Source organism: Poecilia reticulata, linkage group LG9 (genome assembly GCF_000633615.1).
Source record: "Poecilia reticulata strain Guanapo linkage group LG9, Guppy_female_1.0+MT, whole genome shotgun sequence".
Lineage (NCBI taxonomy): Eukaryota > Metazoa > Chordata > Actinopteri > Cyprinodontiformes > Poeciliidae > Poecilia > Poecilia reticulata.
The window spans coordinates 8,537,317-8,559,124 of record NC_024339.1 but is presented as its reverse complement, the minus strand read 5'-3'; the positions used below and the strand labels follow the sequence as shown (position 1 = coordinate 8,559,124).

The window sequence follows — 21,808 nt, the reverse complement described above, 5'->3', positions numbered from 1 at the left end:
AAATGTAAATAAATGAAACTTCACTCCGAGGCTACGCAGTGTCTTCTTCTGTTGATTAGACGCCTTTTTCTCCCCCACAAAAAGGTATTTTAACATACAGTGTTATTCCTCAGCAGCAGCAGTTTTGCTTTAATTTGAAGTCAGTCTCCCCCCCCCCATAAATCGCTTTCTGCAAAAATACGGAAATTCTCAAAAGAAAATGTAAACGAACACAATTTCCAGAATTATTTTCTTATTTCATTACCCTTCCTTACATAGATATGTATTCTTTATTTTGGATTTGCCACATTATAAAGTTGAAGTTGCTCACTTAAAACCCACACATCTATGTAAAAAAAAAAAAATTACAAGTGGGTTCAGATGCTGAAAGCAAATAAGTTGAGATTTATTGTGCTACATATAGATAGAAACCACATCTCTGAAGCAGAAGCTCACTTCATCGCAGTCGGTTTATGATTTGTACAATTTGCGCTTCATGTTTTGAAAAAAATCTTTTAAAAAATTATCGAGGCTGGAAGAGTATGGAAGTTTTGCAAAATATAAGACAAAACGTCATATGTCGGAAAATAATGTTTTGGTTTATTTTATGTGAGATTTTTTTGCTAATCTTTAAAAGAGTGTCAGTATAATGTGCAAAAAAAAAAAAAAAAAAAAAAAAAAGCTATGAAATCTGAGAATGTGTCTAATGCCGCATGTGTTGGTCAGTTGGTAAAGTTTGGAGTCCAAACTATTGTAGAAATCACAGGAAAATACCCGGGTATTCATTAACCAACAATAGAGCTGCTATTATACGGGTAAGGATAAGCAGATGTTTTCAGGTAAACAATAAGGTGTGTGTGTGTAATTTCCTGCTGACAAGAATATACTTTAGCCTAAAACAGAAAAGCGCTCCACTTTGATCATAAATGTGCATTTCAAGTAAATCAGAGAAAAACTATTTGTTTTTAGATGTTTATAGATGTTTGCGTCCACAAAAAAAAAAAAAAAAAAAAAGTTTGATTTAATCAGGATGGTTTTTACTCAGGTCTTGTATTCTACCTTACTGCACTGTTAGAAGTCGAATTATTTGCTGTTCTTGTAATCGCAACTTTTTCTCTTTTTTGTTGTTGTCATTGTTTACAGTGCAATTGTGCAAGAACGGCCTTTCAGCATATCATGAGTTACAGCAGGAGACTTTTTTTTTTTTTTTTTCTTTGCAGGAGACGGACATTGTAATGTACAACACTCAGAGAAACAACTGAAGATACCACACTCCTTGTCTAATGCATTGGCTAGGGTAAGTGTGTCCGTGTAAGAAAAAAAAGCTGAGTGGTTTTTTTTTGTTGTTGTTTGTTTTGTTTTGTTTTGGTGAAGCGAAGATGTCTGCTGAACCATCTGGAAACGGTACAAGTCCAAAAAGAATGAAGGCCGCACGTGGTCCGCACCAGAAACTAAGCATACCCCGGTCATCTGCGTTAGATGAGGAGAGCGTAACCTTGGTATCCTCAGTTGCTCACTTACGTGACGGAAACAGAGCCGTTAAGGTGTGAAATGAACACTCTTCTTCTGTTTTGCCAAGCAGGTGAAGAAAAGAAATAAAAAAACAAAAAGTATATATGGTGATGGCATTTCAATAGTTAGCACTGCGAAAATGGCAAAGTACAACATGTGGAAAGGAGTAAATCTAATGACACCTATAAATATTCGAACAGTTGCATCGTTGGTTAAACACAAAGAAATCAACAGCACAATTTTACATTTAGTAAATAATTAGGTCTGAAATGATCCTCTCGTTCGGTAACATAAGCTAAGTGACCTTTGCTTCCGCTACTTTTACAAGAAAGCAATTTACAAAACAAGGCATTCAGGAGTAGATACAAAAAGTTGTACTATGCTAGAGTTGAAATCCTTTTTTTGTTTTGTCTGTTTGTTTTTTTATAAAACGTTCGAGGGGTCATGCATCTGGACTATTATACCATGCTGAGCTATAGACTACATAGATCATCTTTCAGTACAACAAAACTATTTACTCTAATAGAAATCAATCAGGTCAAACACAGAATATATTCATAAAGCATCTGTTAGACTGTTACACGGGCGTGTGCAAAAAAGTGTTAACTGTTGTTTTTGAAGGGTTTTTTTTTTTTCCGAGACACGGGTAAAAAGTCACAGGGGGGAGGTGTGTGTCTGTTCGGCTCGCTCTCTCTCTGAGAATGCTTTATGAATACAGTATTTCCATTGATCGTACAATGCACACCCTTTCACAGTAGTAAAAAAAATGAAAAATAAAAGTACCTCTGTAAAGTTTACTCTTCTGTTTTGTTTTGTTTTTTCCTCATAGATTTTAAACATCTATTATATTTACAGTATAAGTGCTCTGAAGTGAGAAATCCCTTTTAACCAATGAGAGACACACACTCACAGACACGGAACTGAAGGAGATAGAGGGAACAGAAAAGAGTAAAATGGATGACAGAGGGCTAGTACTGCGAAGGAGCATGTACCCTTTTGGTCTTTATCCTCGCCGGAGTGTCCTGGGGATACCGAGATGGGGAGTCAGTGAGAAAAACGTCTACGTCGTCAGGCACTTCTTCTAGAAAGTTGGAAGGAACAAGCCCCTTGTGTCCATTGAGCTCGCCCTGCGGAGCACACAGCAGCGGGTTAGACGCCAGCCGTCCCAAAACGCCGGCTTACCGTCGCCATTTCTGACACAGTGGCTTAAAGAGAGCTTAAAAGACGAGGCGGGAAACTGATGTGGATTTGCGTCGTAAGAAATTTAGATTAAAAAAAAAAATGGAATCGGAGCTCTCGTGTGCTGTCAGTCGTTTTGCTCTGTAGTAAAAGAAATAAAGACTCCAGACAAACAAAATGTTTTCCTTTCACAGCAGACATAAAATGGAACGACGGAGCATGTTTTCAGTGTCATGAACCAAAAGGGGGAGAAAAAACACACAAACCCAAAATTACAACTTTTTTTGCACATCTTATGAATTATGTAACGACTTTCTCTGGACTATAGATTTTACTAATGAAAACCTTTTGAAACATAGACTGCTGGTTTTAACACATGAAACGGCTTAATCACCTCTAAACCGGATTTACGGAATGAGGAAAAGAGTCCAAAGTTCATTTTTGAGTGATATTATGTTGCTTTTTAATAAAATCAGTATTTTTCCATGAATTTGAATGAATGTCTGTTTAGTCAGTAGAGAGATTCCAGCTTTGTATCTTGCCTAGAAGAACATTTTAAAGACATCAATTTGTGTTCTTTGGTTGTTGTTGGTTTTTTTTTTTTTTACAGCAAGGCAATACAATTATGAAGTACTTACATAATAAAAACCATCTTCATCTATTTCACCAAAAACTGTGATTACATCGCCGGCACAGAAAGTCAGCTCAGCCTGTCGAAAAAAAGAGAAACTTTGAGAAAGCGTCGACCTTTGACTCCTCACACTAGCTGCTAACAGCAGACTCCGTTTTTTTTTGTTTTGTTTTTCTAAGACGTTCAGAGAAACACCAAGTCTACTGGGGTTCGATGAGTTTGAAATGTTGTGCTTCCTTCTCCAAATCAATGTGATGCATCTTAAAGCTTGTCAATTCAGCCTCAGTGAATGGACCACTGCACGTCTGCAAATGCATCAGATGTTGGAACTTGAAGACAGGATCGCAAACACGCTTTGTCGGACCCGGGCCAACGGGACCACACAGACCAAACACGTCTCAGATAAAGTAAAGAAGAGAAAGATCGACACAAAAGAGCAAACCGAAGGAGAGGGAGATGCAAGACGGAGGGGTGGAGGGGAGGGGAGGGGTTGGTAATTATGACCACCAAGCACAAAAGGGCCGTGGCCTGTCATACCTCTTCATACCTCTTCCTTTGCAGTTCAACAATCAAGGGAGGAAACACACACACACACAGTAGACGGTAGCGTACCCTCATCAACCCTCACTCACCTCCTCATTCAGTCTGCTGCCTTCATACTGAGTCGGTGGCAGTGCCAATAGAAAGGTGAGAGTGAGTGAAACCAAGAGGGAGGGGCCAAACCAAACAGCATGGGAAAGTATTTTCAATAACCCAAAAGTACAACTACAGAGGTTAACGCCTCAGTCAGCTGAGAACGTTTCGCTCGGTCAGAAAACGCATCTAGCAACGTAGCCGTTTATCTATCATCAGCCAGGGAGGAATACAGTTACATTCATATGCAAACAAACCACAGCAAAGAAACATAAACATGATACGATCTGACATATTTGCTGTTTTCTTGAAGTTGTAAACTAAAACATACAGATAAAACAGAAGTCTTTCCTTTCCTGCTTTATATGTCGAATAGAAAGGGTTTTTAAAAAGTTGCGATTTTTCTAGGGGTCGCTACCTCAACGTCGACGTTCGGGGAGCTCTCTCGGGGGTCGTAGTCGTACAGGGCCACCATCCTCCGTGTCGACGTCGGATACTGACGGCCGCTCCGTCGGTTTCTTTCTGTGAAGAACGGGAGTGAGAAAACGGAAAGGTTTTTGTTTTTAGGGACATTGAAGCTTCACCCACTCTGGTGTAATAAACGTGTACACTGAATCATCGCTGAGCTCCCCCCCCCCGCCCCCGTTTCTTCACAATTTGCTTCTAAGGAAACGGATCAGGTTGTTAAATAATGGAATATATTTTGTCCTGCTATTTATGATATACCCGCCAAATGAAGGACATGCCAGTCCTCTTGTCTTATATATAAGACTTTTTCATACTTTTAAGCTGTTCATAAAAACACGTTTGACATAAAACACATAAAGTTCTGTTAATTGCAAAAAGGTTTTAATAAATGGAAGCAACGAAGGCGTTTGAACCAGGACAAAAACAAAACTTTAAAGAGAAAATGTATGCTTTTTTTTGTTTTCATTTAAATCCAAAAAGAAGCAAACTACATGAAAGGAAACAACGTCACATGATCTTGATGTATACTGTGACAAAGTATTCGTCAGCAACAGCTCAAAGCAGCTGGTATAGGAAGAATTTAATGGTTGAGAAATGAAAAGGAGAGGAGGAAACAGCACAGAAGAGGCAGAGGAGAGTCTCAGTGCACACAAACCTCTTTTGGACTTTCTGGACCTGCGATTTATTGAACGTCCATCTTTAAAACGGTCGCAGTTCACTTCACAGGGAAGAAGAAAGTGATATTTAGGTTGGAATAACACAGGAAATAAAAGGCAAGCTAGCGGCAGCGTTGATTTGGCCAGACAGCAGCGGAGCATAGCGGAAAAGAGAAAAGAGAAAAGAAAAACAAAATCGATCTCACCTAACTTTTCCACAGGTGTGTTCAGTGGAAGGAAGCCCTGTTTGAGGAGCTGGTCCATCATTTCATCGTCTTCTGTCTGGATCTCAGAGACCATGTTGCAGGGGATCAACCCCACACGACCTCTGATCTCTGCCCTGTAGAATCCATCCGTATCTTTATTGCCAAATACCTAAATAAAACAGATTTGTTTGGAAGGTGGCATTGAAAAGAAGAGGCGGCACAGAGAAGTCAGTGCTGATAATGCACCTATCTACAGGTGAAAATTCTTTGAATCCTTCATAATTTGCAATGTTAAAAGTTCATTTGCGGCAGTGATCTAACAGTGATTAAGGCAGGCAATGGTGCTTTTGGCAGTGTGGAGAGTTACCAAGTTCTGTTGGACTGTGAAGGAAAAAAATTGAGATCTGCTCTGACTTTGGACTTGATAATACACAGTAATCCAACACCAGCAGATGTTACGACTCCTTAAATCATCACAGATTGTGCAAACTTTACAATGGACACTGAGAAACTTGCGGTCTCTTCTCATTCTACAATCTGGGCCTTGATTTTTACAACTTTGGACCTTTGAGAAATAGTCTGATCTTTTTTTCTTTTTTTCTTTTTGCTGACCCGCCGGTTCCGATATTGGCCAATACCAATTTAAAAAACAACAACTTTTTTTTAACCTTTGCCGAGGCAGATAATCAATCACTGATCTCCCAAAATTAAGGAAATCAGGGTCAATTCATTCACTTATCTAATACTAAAACGCAAAACAAACAACATCTGATTTTCTACGAAAACATTGAAGCATTCAGCATGATCAACTTGCAAAAACAAATTTGATCATTTTCTATATCACACACAAACGACCGAGATGCGGAGAATGAAGCCATTACCTTAATGATCTGGCCCTCCTTGAACGGCAGCTCCTCATCGGCGGCGTCCGGGTTGGGAGACATGGACATAGGGTCGTAGTCGAACAGAGCCACAAACACTCTGGTCAGGTCCTCCGATTCGGACTCCTCAAAATAATCCGGGGATTGGCGTCCCCGGCTGTGCCTGCGCCCGCCGTAGCCGTCTGAAACATAGAGGAGGCCTCTGCTGCTACTACCAGCCTTATACAGCCGCGATGGGCTGCAGAGGCAACGAGAGCAGAAGATATCTCTTTGTGGCTGACGTGGGGACCGGGTAATGAGACGTGTGAAGAAAGAGCCAGAGGTCGAATGCCGTAATGAAGCTTTTATTATAATTAAACCCCTTGTTGTGTTCAGACACTTACAGAAGACTACTTTCAAGACAAAAAAAAAAACACATCAAGGTTCTTAGTTCACACATCTTTGCTTGCTGGTGTGTCAGTAACCAAAACACCACAAAGCACGCTTTACGGCACAAACACACAGGAGACGAGCAGTTTTTTCGGGGTGCGAGGGAATGATCAAGACATGAGTAACACTGTTCATTGCTGTTTCACTGCCTTCTCTCACAGAGGCTGATCGACATGCACGCCTTTTTTCTTTTTTCCATTACACGTGACAGAAGGAGCATTCCTGCGCCACATGCAGGCATAATGCAATGCATATAGGCCACGTCTAAAAGCAACATGCAGCAGAGGACAGGCGACGGGATGCGGCGCGCTCCGGTGGGAGGTAACAAATCAAATGCCCCCGGTGGTTCCTGGCAATGCAGATATCAGGGACAGTGAGGGGGAAGGGATGAACCTGATATCGGCTTTTTTCAAGCAGTTCATGGATCACAGTGTTAAATGTTTCAATGGGAGATTGGAAGTCTGACTAACTAAGTAACTTTGAAAACTGAGGGAGATGCCAAATGGTCTTTGTTTTAGATGGCAGCGGAGTTGATGAATGTACAATCGAGGGTTTGTCGAAGCAATTCATTCAGGAGTGCATCAGTTCATTCAATACCGGCTTTCCTTCTCACTGTTTTGTAAAAGGGGGGCAAAAAGGGGGAGGAAGGTCATGCAAAATGAACACAAGAAGCTATCTGCTCCCCTATAAAGGTGGGGGGGGGGGAAGGAAAAGGTGATGGCTGCTGTAGAGGGAAGGAGGAGGTACACTGTCTTATGGTGGAAAGTTGCTTTGATATGGAGGGTGAATGGGAAGAGTTGGTGTGTTAAGGGTTTGTGGGGATTACAGGTGCAGGGGCACAAACAGGAAAGGGATAGTCATTCCTCCAGCAAAGGGATAAAAAGTGGCCAATCTTCCCTAGTCAGCTTTATTCAGCTAAGCTATGCTAGCACAGCAGCTAACTGTCCTGCACAGAATAAAGGCCATCATGACATCACTGCTTGTTTCCATTTAGGGACTCTTGGCCTTTGCCTGGCAATGTTATGGTGATTTGCCATCTTGAGGAGAAGCTGCACCACATACCATATTGATCCTCTGAGGACAAAGACCGCCATATCCTGCGCCGAGCTACACTGCCATAGTAAACATCCTCCTTGACGGGTGAGAGGTTCCCCTCACTCCCCTCACTGTTACTGTCCATGGTGATCTCTACAGAAGACACCAATCACAACATTACGATCAGAGATCCCCCACTCACACACTCCGCTCAGAACCACGACCCATTCACTCATGCTGAGACAGTAGGATGACGAAGGCTTTCACTCTGGAGGCTACGGGTGTAAAACAGCAATGTTTGCATTGGGGGCAGATTGGGGCGGAGATGTAAACATGTTAACCCACAAAAATAAAAAATGGAAAAACAGGCAGAGAGTGTGTCTGCGATAGCCTCTCGGGTAAAACTGCATGTGAACATTTGGTGAATCCGGCTCATGAGGATGGACTTCTACAGGGTGCGCAAACACCCAACAAAAACAAGAAAGGGTCTATATGACTCGGCTGGAGTGGGGGTGGACACATGGTATAACTAGCACAAACACCAGTCGCCCTGCAGGGTGGAGATCCTTATGTGGTGACCTCACTAACCAATGGATGGGATGGGTCTTCGCTGCGGAGGGGTGCCGATGTGAACCGGCCTCCTCCCTGAGTGGTCCAGGCGATCGGGGCTTCCATGTGATGGCGAGTTCCCAATAATCTTAGAACACACACAAAAAAAGAAGAAAGAAATAAGGTATCAGAAATGTAAACCGTCAACAATATCAAGACAATAAAACATTCAAAAATAACTAAACAATAATTCCACAATCTTTTTTTTAAAAACAAAAACAAACTGAAAAACCATAAGAGCAAATGATGTATCTTCCATTTGTCCTTAGGGAGGCAAAAATAATAATAAAATGACAAAGAAATCCATTAACCCAACATCAAAACAATTAAAGCAAGCAAACCCCAAACACAAGGATGTGGACTTCAGATTCAGTTCGGGTTAAATGTGAAGCTAAAGACCATTAATTTGGTTTGTTTTGTTCTGTGCATGTCAGCTTCGCCATGAGAAAATTAAGCAAATGACTGCAAAAAAAAAACAAAAACAAAAAAAATCAGGTTGGAATAATACATATGAGAGAAATAAAAGTGACACTGACTGACAAATGAAGAAAGACGTTGTTGGCCAGCAGTCAGCTTCTACGGGTGGCTGCTGGCCGTCACAAAAAGCACAACATGTGATGCATGAAGAAGTTATGAGGATTGTTTTTGCTGAACTGAACAAAGTAAAAGACACAAGCAAGAGGTAGAGATGCACCGACAAATTGGCGAGCGATTGGAATTGAGCAATTTACAGCTTGACCAGCCCTGACTGGTGATCGGAGGTTCAGAAAGTCAAACGTCCCACCATTTTTCAATTGTGAACAAACCATATCCGAGCAGAACAGTTAACATTGGGTAGGGTCAGCCATTTAGTGTCAGAGGATGAACAGAGACGCAAGAACGTATCTAAAAGGAAACTAGCATTTGAGCAAAAATATCAAGAATTTGTGGTAATTTCTGGCCAAGACAGAGAGAGCAACACTTTAAGACAACAGGAAGTCACGAAAGTGACTCTTCTTTTTTTCCTTTTGATCTTTAGACTTCTGCAAAGGAACAATCTTTTCTGATGTAGAGGTAGCAGTGTTGACGATACTCAAGCACCTGTTTGAGTAATGCTAACAAGCCAACAGTGTTATTCACTGACGTCGGGTGTTAAACACGGTTCGAAATGTAAACTCCATGATCTTTCGTCTTGGTTTTGCAACAACTGCTCCTCTGAAATTGGAGTCCTGATAAACAGTAACCAGTAAATGACTGCACACATAAACTAATAATTTCAGTGTCGCTCCCATGTCTTCTTTAAATATGCAACGGCTCTCAAAAATGCTCGCACTCCGGTTACGATGCTGGGTTTTTTTGAGTCTCAATGAATTTATGATAAATAAATTAAAAACTTTTTCCACATGTGACATCTATCCTGTACAATTCAACTGAGATGAAACTCATGACAGATGACAAAAAAATAAAAAGGCAAACTTTACAAATGAAGAAATGCAGCAACCTAGTTGGGTAACAAACTTTGCTCTAATAAATTTGTTTTTCCACTTGAATTAAACAGTACAGTAGATATGTCACGTGGAAAGGTGATATGGAATTCTTAAGAAAATAGTTTTTTGTTTTTTTTATCACAAAAAGCTACCGTTGTAACAAGGTTGTATACAGTTTTAAGAGATTTCATAAGTAGAAATCAGAACCGGTTAGTACAAGCAGGTCAAACTTTTACAAAACAAACCAGAGAAAGAATTGGTTGTAAAATTCTGACTGGTGCATCTCTAGCAAGAGATGATTTTTATGGACTGAAAATTAAATCCTGCAGGAAGCATAAGCCTTGACTTAGCCTCCCTCCCACCCTCTACGTGTAGCAATGAAGGGCAAGAGATGCTGACATAAAACTCCAAACAAAGAATGGAGCGCTATGGCTGCAGCTCTCGTGAGAGGGACGAAAACAGCAACATATGAAGGCGGCAGCTGGGAGAGAGAGAAGGCACAGGCAAGCAAGAAAAGGCATGAGCAGCATGTCCCCCATGCACTGCACAGAGACCTTCCTTCAAATGGAGCCTTTTCCCGCAAAGACATGAGGAATCAAAACCTAAAATGGCCTTTAGGTAATTAAAAAAACGCTACTCCAAAAGCAGCTGACGTTCTGAATACAAACAAAGTAATTCACACAAAACAAGAACTCAAATAAGACCAACCATGAAACATGACATCTCGCCCTGAAATCAAAAACAAAAAGGCAAACTCAAAAGAAAAAGAAAAAGGGGGGGGAGCTTATGTAAAATGAACTTAAAAAAAAAAAAAAAAGGTTGCAGCTTGCTGATAGAAAATACAGCAGAAATTCTGATTCACACACCAGCGGCTGGTCCCGGTTGAGCCTGGACAGAGACTGGGTCCTAGCCTCCCTGTGGGGGCTGTAATAGACCCTGTCCAGCTCGTTCAGCCTGCCCTCGCTCAGGGCTCCTTCCCTGGAGTAGTTTCGTGGCCCGACCTCCCGACCAGACCCCAAGTGCTCCCTGTTCCTAAAGTCGCCCGTGTGTACCGATTTGACGGTGGTCACCGGGGCGTCAGAGAACTCCTCCTCTACGCTGCACTGACGGGTCAGAGTTCGCTTACGGCCCATCGCCAGGGCCCGCCTCTCTACCGGGCCCTCACAGTGGATGATGCGCACAGGCCCCCGGATGGGGCTCCCGTGGGCGTAATACGCTAGGTGACCCCGTCCCAGGGACCCCTCTTCCTCGCTGCCGCAGTCCAAGCCGCTGTCGGGGCTCTTGGTGTTCTGCCGACTGGGTCGTCCGTAGCTGCGGTCGTCGGCGCCGTAGCCGTAGCGGCTGTCGGTGAAGCGAGGGGAGGAGCGCTGGCGCTGCAAACGGCTGTTCTTGCCCGGGGTGAGGTGGTCGCGCGCGTGGTGGCTCTCCTGGGGGTACATCCTCCGCTGGGTCTGCGGCGTTCCCGGCCGCCCGCCCTCCTCGAAGCTCAGATGCTGGCCCATGCTGTCCAGGCTGTCCGACTCCTCCTCGGCCACCTCCGGGATGCTGTGGAGACGCTTGCTGCGGAGCGACCTCTGCTTCACCACCTCCCTCTGGAGATCCCAACAGTCTCTCTCTTCAGCTAAGTCCTGACGCTTGTAATATGCCTACGTCACGTTCCACGATTTTATAGTTCATTCAGGGTTTCAATTCAAAAGGTTCAGTTTATTTATTACATTTTTTTTTTTTTTTGCGATGGGGTAGGGGATGTTTGAAAGTTTTTTTTGAAGGTTTTAGAACAGGAAGGAAACAACATAGTATGTGAATAGAACAAATGGGGGGAAAAAGACAAAATAAAGACAGAATTAGTTATTTGTGGCAATGTAGAAACACATGCAGTCTCATTCCGTGAAGAGGAAATGGCATGCTCTGGACAGGAATCTGTGGAGACTCAAAGATGGAGCAACGTCTCAAAAGAAGAACCCGGACGTGGACAACGTAAAACATTAGAAAGAAGCTAGGACCACGGATCAGAGACAAACGAGAAGATGGATGTGGCTACGAAATGAAATACACAAATATTTTCGAGATGAAGAATATTCATCTCCTTTATCTGCAGCTAGTCCTGGAACAATATTTGAAGAGAAACTCTAAAATAAAGGTATTTAACGAGGATGAACTCAAGGACAAAACTTAATTCCAGATTAGGACGGCAGGATGAGACACAGCACTGGAGCTCTAACTGGAAAAGAAACCAAACTCGAATATTTTTGAGTTCCCACTGCAGTAAAAGGTAAATACTGCTCAGCCTAAAGCATTCAGTTACTGGAGTGACTCTGACTCTCATGGCTTAATGTTGTTATCGTGATGACAGACTGTGCATCCACACACTCGCAGACTTGAACGAAGAGACGAAATCGTACGCCAACAACGGACACACTGAGGTTAGACATCCAGACACGATGGACGCAAACAAAAGTGAAAATTTCCATTTAAGTAATCACTTAAATGAGATTCCCGTATGCGCTTGATATGCCATGACCGTGATACAGTTCAGCACATTATAGTTTGCACTGGTGTTTCATACTTTAGCATTTCAACGTTATTACTTTCAGAGCCTCCTGGGTGCATCACCAACAGCTCCAAGGGGCGTTGCAAACCATAAAAAGCTTCTACGCTCCTCTACTTCTCACATGCATGTTTTTTTTTTCCACTCATGTTTGCAAAGCCATCTCCATGAGATCAGCCTGGGATGAATAAAGCAGCAGGACCGGAGAGAGAAAGCGTGTAGCCGCAGGCTGGGCTGATTCTAGGCATGAAGAAAGAGGACAGCCGGGCAAAGTCACTGACTGAACTGATGCAACGCAGGTGATGGATCCACAGCTCCCTAAAAACACCGTCCTTCATTCAGCGTCTGACTACGGCAGGTGTGCAGTCAAATGTGTACCTTAAGGGTGCTGTGGGAGTTGATGCTGCGCCTGCGACCCTCCTCCAGCTGCATCTCGGAGTAGAGATCCTCCTCGTCCTCCTCCATGATGTCCGACAGGTCAGAGCCCCGGCTGCTCTCGGTGTGGTACTCCTCACTGTGGCTGTAGTGATGATGGTGGTGCTAGACAAACCAAAAAATAAATACATAAATAAATAAGTAAAGGAGGAAGGCGACAAGCTTTTACTTTCAGTGGCAAACAAATATTTGACACATTGTAAGAAGTATGTGCTGAAATTTCACATTTTGAACCTTAAAGCTTTTTTTGATTTTTCATTTTCACTTTAAATGGATTTTGCAACACAGCATTAAAGTTGATTAAAGAAAAGCTCTAAAGAAATGATTTAAAAAAATGTTACATTAATAAAACTTGCGATCTGTCCTTTACATTCAAATAAAATGTGAGTTTGACAAAAAAAATTTGACATAAAAGTTGTTATTATTTTCATTATTAACCAGTTGCATGTGAGTCTAGATGTTATGGTCACAATAGTTATGGCAAGTTTATTTACACAGCACATTTCAGCAACAAAGCAGTTCTTAACACCATGAAAACATAAGTACGTAATTATGAAGTAAGCAATAAACATTAGTCTACTGTCAAATGCCATCGCTTGATGGCATTTGACAGTAGACTGTCAAATGCCATATCAAATGCATGATATGGCATCATGATATGATGCCATATCATGCTTGATGATCCATATCATCAAGCATGATATGATGCCATATCATGCTTGATGATCCATATCATCAAGCAAATGTAAACCAAATATATTGATCAATGTCCCAGTTTTTTATGAATCAAAGACAACAGGTGTTTGGAGAAACTCAGTGTTTTGTAGGTTTCTGGAAGTTTGTTCCAGATTATTGGAGCATAAAAATCCAACTAAAATCATGTGATTTATTTAAAAAAAGAAATGCACTGAGAAATCAGCTGACTGCATTTGAGATTGTTTCGTATTTTATGTGTTGCGACTTTTCTACTTCTATTTTCACGTTTTTAATCAAAAGTAAATAAAGCCTTCGAGAAATCAGTCAGGGACGAGTCACCAAACGAGCCTCCCGCAGAGAAGAGATGGACGGGCAAAGCTTTGAATTTCTGACAGCTACCTGTCGGCCCAACTCCGAGCCTCTGAGGAATTCGTCGACTGAGGCTCCTCTTCGTCTTGCGTGCGGAGAGTCATAGCCGTCCTCTTCCTCATCTGAGTTGAGTGGATGCAAGGCGTTGCCTCGGTCGCTGAAGATGTTGCGCTTCTCGACCTGTCAATAGCACCGTTGCACTATCAGAATTTAAAGAGGAGAGCTGATAGAGAAAATATGTACAGTCACATCTTTAAATAGTGTCCAATGTTTTTATATTGTATTTGAACATATCTAAATAAATCTCCATGAAACATTTGGCTCTGCGGAGTCAACCACGCACCCGGTTACCCTCAGCAAACGCTCTCTGAGCAGCTTCCCTGGCCATGGCCTTGGCGATGGTGTTGGGTATAGGGACTCCCTGAGGCTGTGGCAGGATCCTCTGAGGAGAGGGGGATCGCCGCGGCGAGAAGTGCGGAGGCTCCAAGTTGGCTCCGTGCATGGGCGGCAGCGGAGAGGGGGCGCGCTCCCACGGCTGGGCCAGCCGCAGGCCCACCTCATGCTCTTTGGTTTCTGGCTCTCTGGCACTTATTAACGGTTTCGACTTGGGTATGGAGTGGCGCTGAAAGTGGAGCTGAGGATGAGGAGGAGGAGGAGGGTGACAGACGGGCTGTGAGTGCGGCTGGGCGTGGGGCAGCGTGTGGGGCTGAGCCCGGGGCAGAGGCTGCACCTGGGGCTGGGGGTGGTTGGGGGGATACGTCGATGGATAAGGAGGATGGGTCTGGGAGTGAACAGGATGAGGCTGCGGCACCGGATGGGGCATCGAAGGGGGCGGTGCAGTGACTCTGTGGGAGAGGCGCGGAGAGCCCAGGAGGTTGTGTGGGATCATGGCCACGGGGGAATCCTGGGACTCTCCTTGGGTTGATAACGTCCTTACAATTACTTCTCTGGCCTCCAGGCCTTGAATCCTGTTCAAATCCACGCTCACAAAGTCGGCTGTGGGGTACAAGACCTCTGCTATCTGCATTTCAAAAGAAGAGTTTTTACACATTTCGCAACTTTAAAAGGAAACATTTCTAGTAGGTAATTAAAGATTCATATATATATATTTAAAAAAAAATCATGCATGACTGATTTATCAGCGTCACTGAAAACATTTAACCAACACCAAATTGTAAATCCTTCGATATCTGAGAACTTCTAATCCTGTTCTATTCTCAGACTTTATAAAACTTAACTCCATGAACTTCAGTCTTTCTTAGATCTTTTCCAGCTAAATCAAGAGAGATCGCTTTACAGCTAGAGTGATGCATGGGAAGGAATGAAGTCCACAGGATATTTTTACCCAAAAAAAAAGAAAAACATTAAACTTGTTGAGGGCAGTTGTTTAAAGTTCAAGAAGAAGTTATCTTTCATGCAACAGAAGGTTTCCTACAGTCAGGAAAAGTCTATGAAGGTATAAAAGGTGATTCTGGTTTCATGGCAGGTCTGAATATCTACAGAAAGTAGAATATGGACAAACATTTCCAGAGCTCTTTTCCTTTCTTTCAACCATCTGAGATTTCTGCAGGTTTTATAATTGTACTATGATGGTTAAATCTTAGAATTTGGACATAAAACAGGTAACCAGGTAACATAAAAGGGTATCTGCAGAAATTTAATTGAATTTTACATTTTTCTGTTTTCTGGATCTTCCCCTCTCCCTCACTAAGTTATAGCACATTAGTTAATAAGCATATGTAAAGTTAATAAGCATATGTAATTCATGGGCTTTCGTCTCCCAGCATCGTAGCTTGCAATAAATTATCTTCCTAGTTATCAGACAAGTGTGCAGAAATGGCAAACCCATAACCGTCAAGGGGATAATAAGCACAGCAGGGACTGACGGAGACGGTTCTGTGGATTCATATCTTTTTTTATTATTATTATTCTGGTCCCAAGAGACTGGGTTATCAACATTTTAGTCATTCCTCCAGGAGATGGCAACAGAGCTCTACCCACAGTTGGAGCCCTTGAGGAAGCTACAGCAGCTCAGCCTCTACGACCTGCATTATAGACTAACGGGAAAAAAAGGTACCTTTTGTCCCTTTGTGCAAACAGCATAGCCAATTACACTAGCCCCATTAGAGGTTCCTGAAGGTGTCAGGGGAGGCGGCTTCCATCTGACCTGCAGGACCCCTGGAGACTGGCCACACTGGACCTGTACCTCCTGGGGAGGGAGAGGAGGCCCTGAGGAGGACGACGCACACACACACACACACACACACACACACACACACACACACACACACACGCAAACACACACACACGCACACACACACACACTGTTTAAAGGTCAACAGTCTCTGAAGAGATTTGAGTCAATTTGATCAAACCCGATGCAAACTAATTCAATCGTTACATATTTTTGCTCTTACTTCTAAATAGAATATTACGAATGACGTGTTTGAAATAATTACAATCAAAAACTACTTTGCAGGATATTCTCGTATCTATGCTAATGCATACATTATAAAAAGCCAATGTAAACATCAAGTATCAGTTCCAGTTTTAGGGTTTTGTTGTGTATGTTTTTACCATAATTGTATACTTCAACTGTAGCTGTTACATACAAAAATAAATAAATAAATAAATAAAAAATCAAGTTAGTGAGGATTCAACCGTGATTTCTTTGGAAAACGATATCTCGCCGCCAGAGTTTGCTGATAATTTTCAAAGAGAAACACAGTTAGCAATTTCTGCAATCTGTCAGCACTGGCTGCATACTAAATAACGTACCATCTGTGCAGTGCTGCTGCTCACCTGGTGTGGAAGTGAGCAGCGGCAGTCGTGGAGAAGCATCTCCATGCATCAATGTGCAGCTGTGAGAGTCTGCAGGATGGGACTGACAGCCCAACATCCACACATTCTAATCGCGTTTCTGCTTTTTCCCGCCAGCAGACAACGCAGACGTGAACAGGGGAAGAGCGACTGCTTGGAGATTCAATTTTCTCCCGTCATTTTCACGCCGCCGATATCATAAACAACGTGGTCCTCTGCTAAACTGAAATGAGAGTTTAAATAAATACGTCCCTCCAGCCACTTTCATTAACTCTGGAAACCAGCGGGCACACAGTTGCTTCCCTTTCAGGCAATGAATTGCAGCTCCGGGTGACTAATATCGACAAAAATGTTGTATCGCTAAGCACTAATGAAGTGGCTTGTTTGAAAAACACATGCTGGGCGTAAAAGCTTAATATAGGGCTTCGAGAGATTGTCTTTCATATTGACAACAGATCTCCGCCGCCCGTCCTCACGCTATTTCAGGTGGCTTTAATTAACACGTCCGATAGATAGATCCGTTAATGAACTCTCAGCATGTAGCTGCATCAGCTGCCAGCACAAATATCAGCTCCAGCTTCCAGCCTCGACTTATATCCGTCCTACTGTCTTGTGTTTACAAATGAGCTGACCTCCTACTCGCCTCGAGAAGTGACACGCAGCAACGCATCTGAGTGATTATGCTGAAGTTAAACGTTGCGGTTGCAAAGAAGAAACCTCCTATTGAGTTCCGCCCTCAAAATCTTTGCCACAGCCAGACAGCTGGTGACAGAAATGCAGCGAAAAGCCCGGTGGTAGGAAAGTCTGAGAGATCTAAGTCTACTGTGAGAAAGTCCTGTTTTCAATGCCGTGCAGTTATGACCGCTGAAGCCTTCTGATTAGATTATGCTGCGTGCATTGATATCTCAGTAAGAAATTGCAGACGTCGCTGGTGAAGATGCGTAAAAAGCCTTAAAATAAATTCATCCTTTATTGCACTAGCAAAATCTCACACTGAAGATTTTACAATAATCTAGCCTTGATTTTTGGTATATATTTAGTAGCAAGTAGCATTCCCATGCTAAGAAATAATTGCTTTTTAATAAAATAGTAGCACATTGTTGAGGCCCATAATAATTCATTTAAACTAATAAGAATTAAGTCATGTTTTAAAATGTATATTTAACTTGTTTTAATTTCTAATTGGTAATCCATGCCATTCTTTTCCCTGAGATATAAATACAATGTAATACAGAGGCTGTTAGAATAGACGATGTCACACAGTTGTCTCGCCACCACACACAGCAGGCAGGGAGGTAAACAAAAATAATAATAATAATTTTTTGGAGAGCTCGCTTCTCAATAAGCAAGACTCAAGACTCTAACACCTGAACTGTCTGAGTTCAGGTGTTAGAACTGATCATTTTTTGCAAATCTGTAGAATCTGCAATGCTGCTCTTGTATTGAATTTATGTAACACAATCATTGCACATAAGACGCATTTATTAAGCTGGTTCTAAACACTAATTAATGCTAGGCAGTTCTAGTAAAGAGTAATTGAAGCAATTTGGGACTATAAAGCTAGAGGACTGTTTTAGATTGAGCCTCAAAAGAGACCCAGCTGGAGCCAGAAAGGGTCTTCAAGTTAGTTTTGCATTTGAATGGCACCTAATTATAAGTATTTAATGTAGGGGAAATAAGTCTGCTTTCATTTCAGGGTCTCATTACTGATTCCAAGTGGCAGCAATGTTACAACTACAGTGTGCCATTTTATAGCACAATCAAGCAACTATGTATCCTTCAGTTGTTATAAAATATGCTCTATATATCAAATATGACTTCAAAGAAATTTGATTTAATAATTTAATACACTGAAATTGGGTCTCTTTAAAAACTCCTGCTCTTTCTGAAATTCTGCAGTCAGGAAGTCATCACAAGACCACTCCTCTATTGACCCTTTAACAAGTCTTGCACTGAGAAGCAGCTCGTACAATGAGCTCAGTACACACACAGTTCCACCAGGTGTTTGCTAATTGTTGCTGCTAGTCTGAAGGAGCTGATTGGAGGGAGTTGCAGGAGAGGGCTGCTCTGCGAGGGAGAACCTCTCTAGCTTGGAAACTGCAGATCCAAGGAGGAGTTTCGCCCGTCAAAGGCGGGGCTAGGTCCAACCAGGCGTTTTGGACAGCCGAATGGTTGCCAAGGGACATTAGCATGCATGAAAGCATCGAAGCAACACTCCACGCCCTGTGTCCTGTTTTTGATCAGGGCATAGCATTATCTACCATGTAAAGCTAAAAAATGTTTTACTTTAAAGCAGTATGGTAGTGATATTGTTGTACTGAGAAACTAGCCATTCAACCAGCAATGCCTTTTCTGCAACCAAGAGTCCATGTCATTATTTAGCTATGGCAATACAACCAAACATGACAACCCCCCAAAAAATCTTTGCTTAGCAATACTGCGAGTTTATGTGTCTGACCTGCAGGCTGAGTGCAGAACTCCACAGAGATTTCCCTCTTCTCCCGCTGATCACCTGGAAGCTGCCAAGGCACCTGATGTGGCTGTGCGACAACCTTCACCTTGTAAACCGTCATGGACTTCAAGTTGAAAAACTTGTACCTGTAGCCCCCAGCCTTGACCATGTCATACTCTGCACCATTGAGGAAGATAGTGTGACTGTAGTTGCTGTTGCTGGGCATCCAAGACAGCTCAGCGGAGCTCTGAGTGATGCCGTCCACCCGCAGGTAGTATGGTGCCACCACTACATCCTTCCCCACAAGAAGGGTGCAGCGGAGTTCGTCTGACGGGCCCCGGTCTGTGATGCTCTGCACGGAAATGCGGTACGTGTTGGTGGCAAGGTTGAGCTTTTCGATTAGAGACTTTGTCCTGCCCCCGTAGGGGACACTCATCCGGACCTCTTTGTCAACCAGTACATTGTAGCCACTGATTGAGCCCCATCCCGGTGGCAGCACAGGAGGATCCCAGCCAATAATCACACTCTTGGCTAGTTGTTTGATCAGGTTGATGCGGCGGGGGTAAGGCACAATGTCTTCACCGACCTCATCAATACTGACGTCCAAGGTTCCGGTCCCGTTGCTGGAGGAGCCCAGGAGGTCCATGCCCAAGCTGCTGGTGCTTAGACAGTCTAGCTTACTGTCAGAGAGCAGGCTGCTTATGCTCGTTCTCGTTCCGGTGCCGCTCGAATGTCGCGGAGGCCCCAGGCTACTGTGGTTGAGGTAGCCCGGTTCTTTAACCGTGATGTTCCTGTGTTGAGCAGAGGGCGTGTCGTCATCTTGGACAAATTCCACAAAATTTGATGGGACGAGCCCCCGCTGTCCATCCAGCAGCTCTCCTGAAAAAATTAAAAACAATAATAAATGGCCATACAGTTGTGTGGCAAAGTTATAGATAAGACTAAAACATTTAATTGAGTGTTAAACCTTCATAAAAGCCATCCTCATCCATTGTTCCATAAACATAGAGGTACTTCCCTGCCACCAGGGGGAGCTCTGCTTCTGGGTGCTCATTAGGCCCATCATAAGGATTGTAACTAGAATATTAAACATAAATAATAGAACAAAACAAATTAGACAGATTTTTTAAATACATATTTAACCCTTGGTTTGCTTTATGACCAGGCACAAGATTATGACCAGCATGGACGCTCTGATTGGTCTGTGGTCATTCAGCCTTCTGCTAATCTGAGCTGTAACACCTCCTCTATTGAATCACACTAGGCAAGCTTTCTTTCTCCTTGTGCATTTACTACTATCCTTCCATGGAGCACTTGGGGTAGACTGACCACTGCAGACTAAGCATACCTTCACAAGACCTGCAGATGTGCAAATACTCTCCATCAGGCATCCTTAATGTATTGCCTTCAACACAAACTTGGAGGACAAAATATTCACATTGTGTCCAATAGACTCCACCAACAAACAGGTGCCATGATCCAATACATAATCAGTGTTATTTACTTCACCTCTTGATGGTCATAATGCTCTGCCTGATTTGTGTTTATAATCATTAAAAAAAAAATTAACTCTCTTTAGGATCACCAGAAAATATATTTTTTGCAAATATTCTCAGGTCATCCATGATTCAGAGCTTACTATAAGCATTTTCTATGAGGCGTCCCAACATTTGCTTCCTCTTTTAAGATTCTGAGAGTTTAGGAAGCAAAAATTTCTTGTTAAAACTAAAACGACTGAACAAAAAGTCCTCCGTGTAATTATGTAGCTGAACTGTGAAAGGCTGGTGAAACGTCGTCTGCTATGCTACCTACCTATATCTGGCAACACACAGACGGACCTTCCCTGTGAAACGTGGTTTGGACCTGGTGGTTGAGCTCAGCTCTTTGTCCATCTGAAGAAGCATCACAGAAAAATAATCATGATTCCTGCTCTCATTCACTTCACATCCAGAAAACCAGAAAAACACATTCAGAGAAAATTACAGGCTATGTAACTGGTGACAATATGATAGCAGGTGTAAGAGTTTGCAATGAAGTAAAGTTTCAAACAGAGAATAATTTAAAAATATATACCCTAATGGATCCATGGTGTGTGGATATTCACACTCTTTTCTTTGTCAGTAACACATATTACTACACAGCATTTATGGATGGCAGAGAAATGTCTGGAAAATAAAAGTATTGATACACTAACAAATCCGCTGGTGGCCAAAATTAGCAGTGTTTACACTTGATTTGCTCTGAAAGGAGGTTGTTATGTCACTGATCAAGTTTTTCAAACAGGATGCGCTGACAGGATTTGCCTCTGAAGAGATTTTCAGTAAGCAAAGGCGGTAAATATTTAGAAATAAAAGAAGACAAAAAAATTTGAGGTGTTCGAAACCTCAAGAAAAGGAAGTATTTACTGTGTCGGCATGTTGGCTGTTCATTTAGGCTGATGCTTAACTCAAAAATGGGAAGGGACACATCAGCGGAAAACAGAGATGCTGATCCAAGAGCAACACGGCTGTGTGTGTGTGACAAGGACTCTGGGTCAAATATAAATAATTATTGTTGCTGGCAAAAAAAGCAGCAAAACCCTCCTGCACAGTTACAATATGTTAATTCATAATTTATCCATCTGAAAAGTCTGAGAGTTTTATTGTTTCAAATATTGGCAAAGTAGTAATTTATTGTGAAAAGTTTTCCAAGAAGCCACATCCCATTTTATGCTGCTTTTCTATATTTTGAGGTATGTAAAACAAAAGGCAGCAATAGTCTGTCTTGTAAAAGAGCTGAGGAGCAAAGCTGTAACAGTTTACATT

At 42.4% G+C, this 21,808-nt stretch overlaps 1 protein-coding gene across 11 annotated transcripts in view; it reads right to left on the bottom strand.

Annotated features, from left to right (window-relative positions):
- rimbp2b (RIMS binding protein 2b) overlaps positions 1 to 21,808 on the bottom strand; it is a 92,680-nt gene that overhangs the window by 2,196 nt on the left and 68,676 nt on the right. For 2 of the 11 annotated variants that reach the window (XM_008417463.2, XM_008417464.2), the window contains exons 12-29: positions 20,817 to 20,896; positions 19,972 to 20,081; positions 19,011 to 19,883; positions 15,810 to 15,961; positions 14,076 to 14,753; positions 13,763 to 13,912; positions 12,611 to 12,772; positions 10,551 to 11,330; positions 8,198 to 8,306; positions 7,637 to 7,762; positions 6,146 to 6,327; positions 5,265 to 5,433; positions 5,058 to 5,120; positions 4,353 to 4,456; positions 3,934 to 3,960; positions 3,309 to 3,380; positions 2,484 to 2,618; positions 1,501 to 1,545 (exon numbers count right to left, since the gene is read on the bottom strand). In XM_008417463.2, coding sequence (XP_008415685.1) covers positions 1,519 to 1,545; positions 2,484 to 2,618; positions 3,309 to 3,380; positions 3,934 to 3,960; positions 4,353 to 4,456; positions 5,058 to 5,120; positions 5,265 to 5,433; positions 6,146 to 6,327; positions 7,637 to 7,762; positions 8,198 to 8,306; positions 10,551 to 11,330; positions 12,611 to 12,772; positions 13,763 to 13,912; positions 14,076 to 14,753; positions 15,810 to 15,961; positions 19,011 to 19,883; positions 19,972 to 20,081; positions 20,817 to 20,896 — 3,999 coding nt within the window. In that variant the 3' untranslated portion in view covers positions 1,501 to 1,518. Of the gene's footprint in view, positions 1 to 966; positions 1,546 to 2,483; positions 2,619 to 3,308; positions 3,381 to 3,933; positions 3,961 to 4,352; positions 4,457 to 5,057; positions 5,121 to 5,264; positions 5,434 to 6,145; positions 6,328 to 7,636; positions 7,763 to 8,197; positions 8,307 to 10,550; positions 11,331 to 12,610; positions 12,773 to 13,762; positions 13,913 to 14,075; positions 14,754 to 15,809; positions 15,962 to 19,010; positions 19,884 to 19,971; positions 20,082 to 20,816; positions 20,897 to 21,808 lie in introns of those variants that run through there. The other 9 variants (XM_008417465.2, XM_008417456.2, XM_008417462.2 and 6 more) reach the window with 8 other exon arrangements.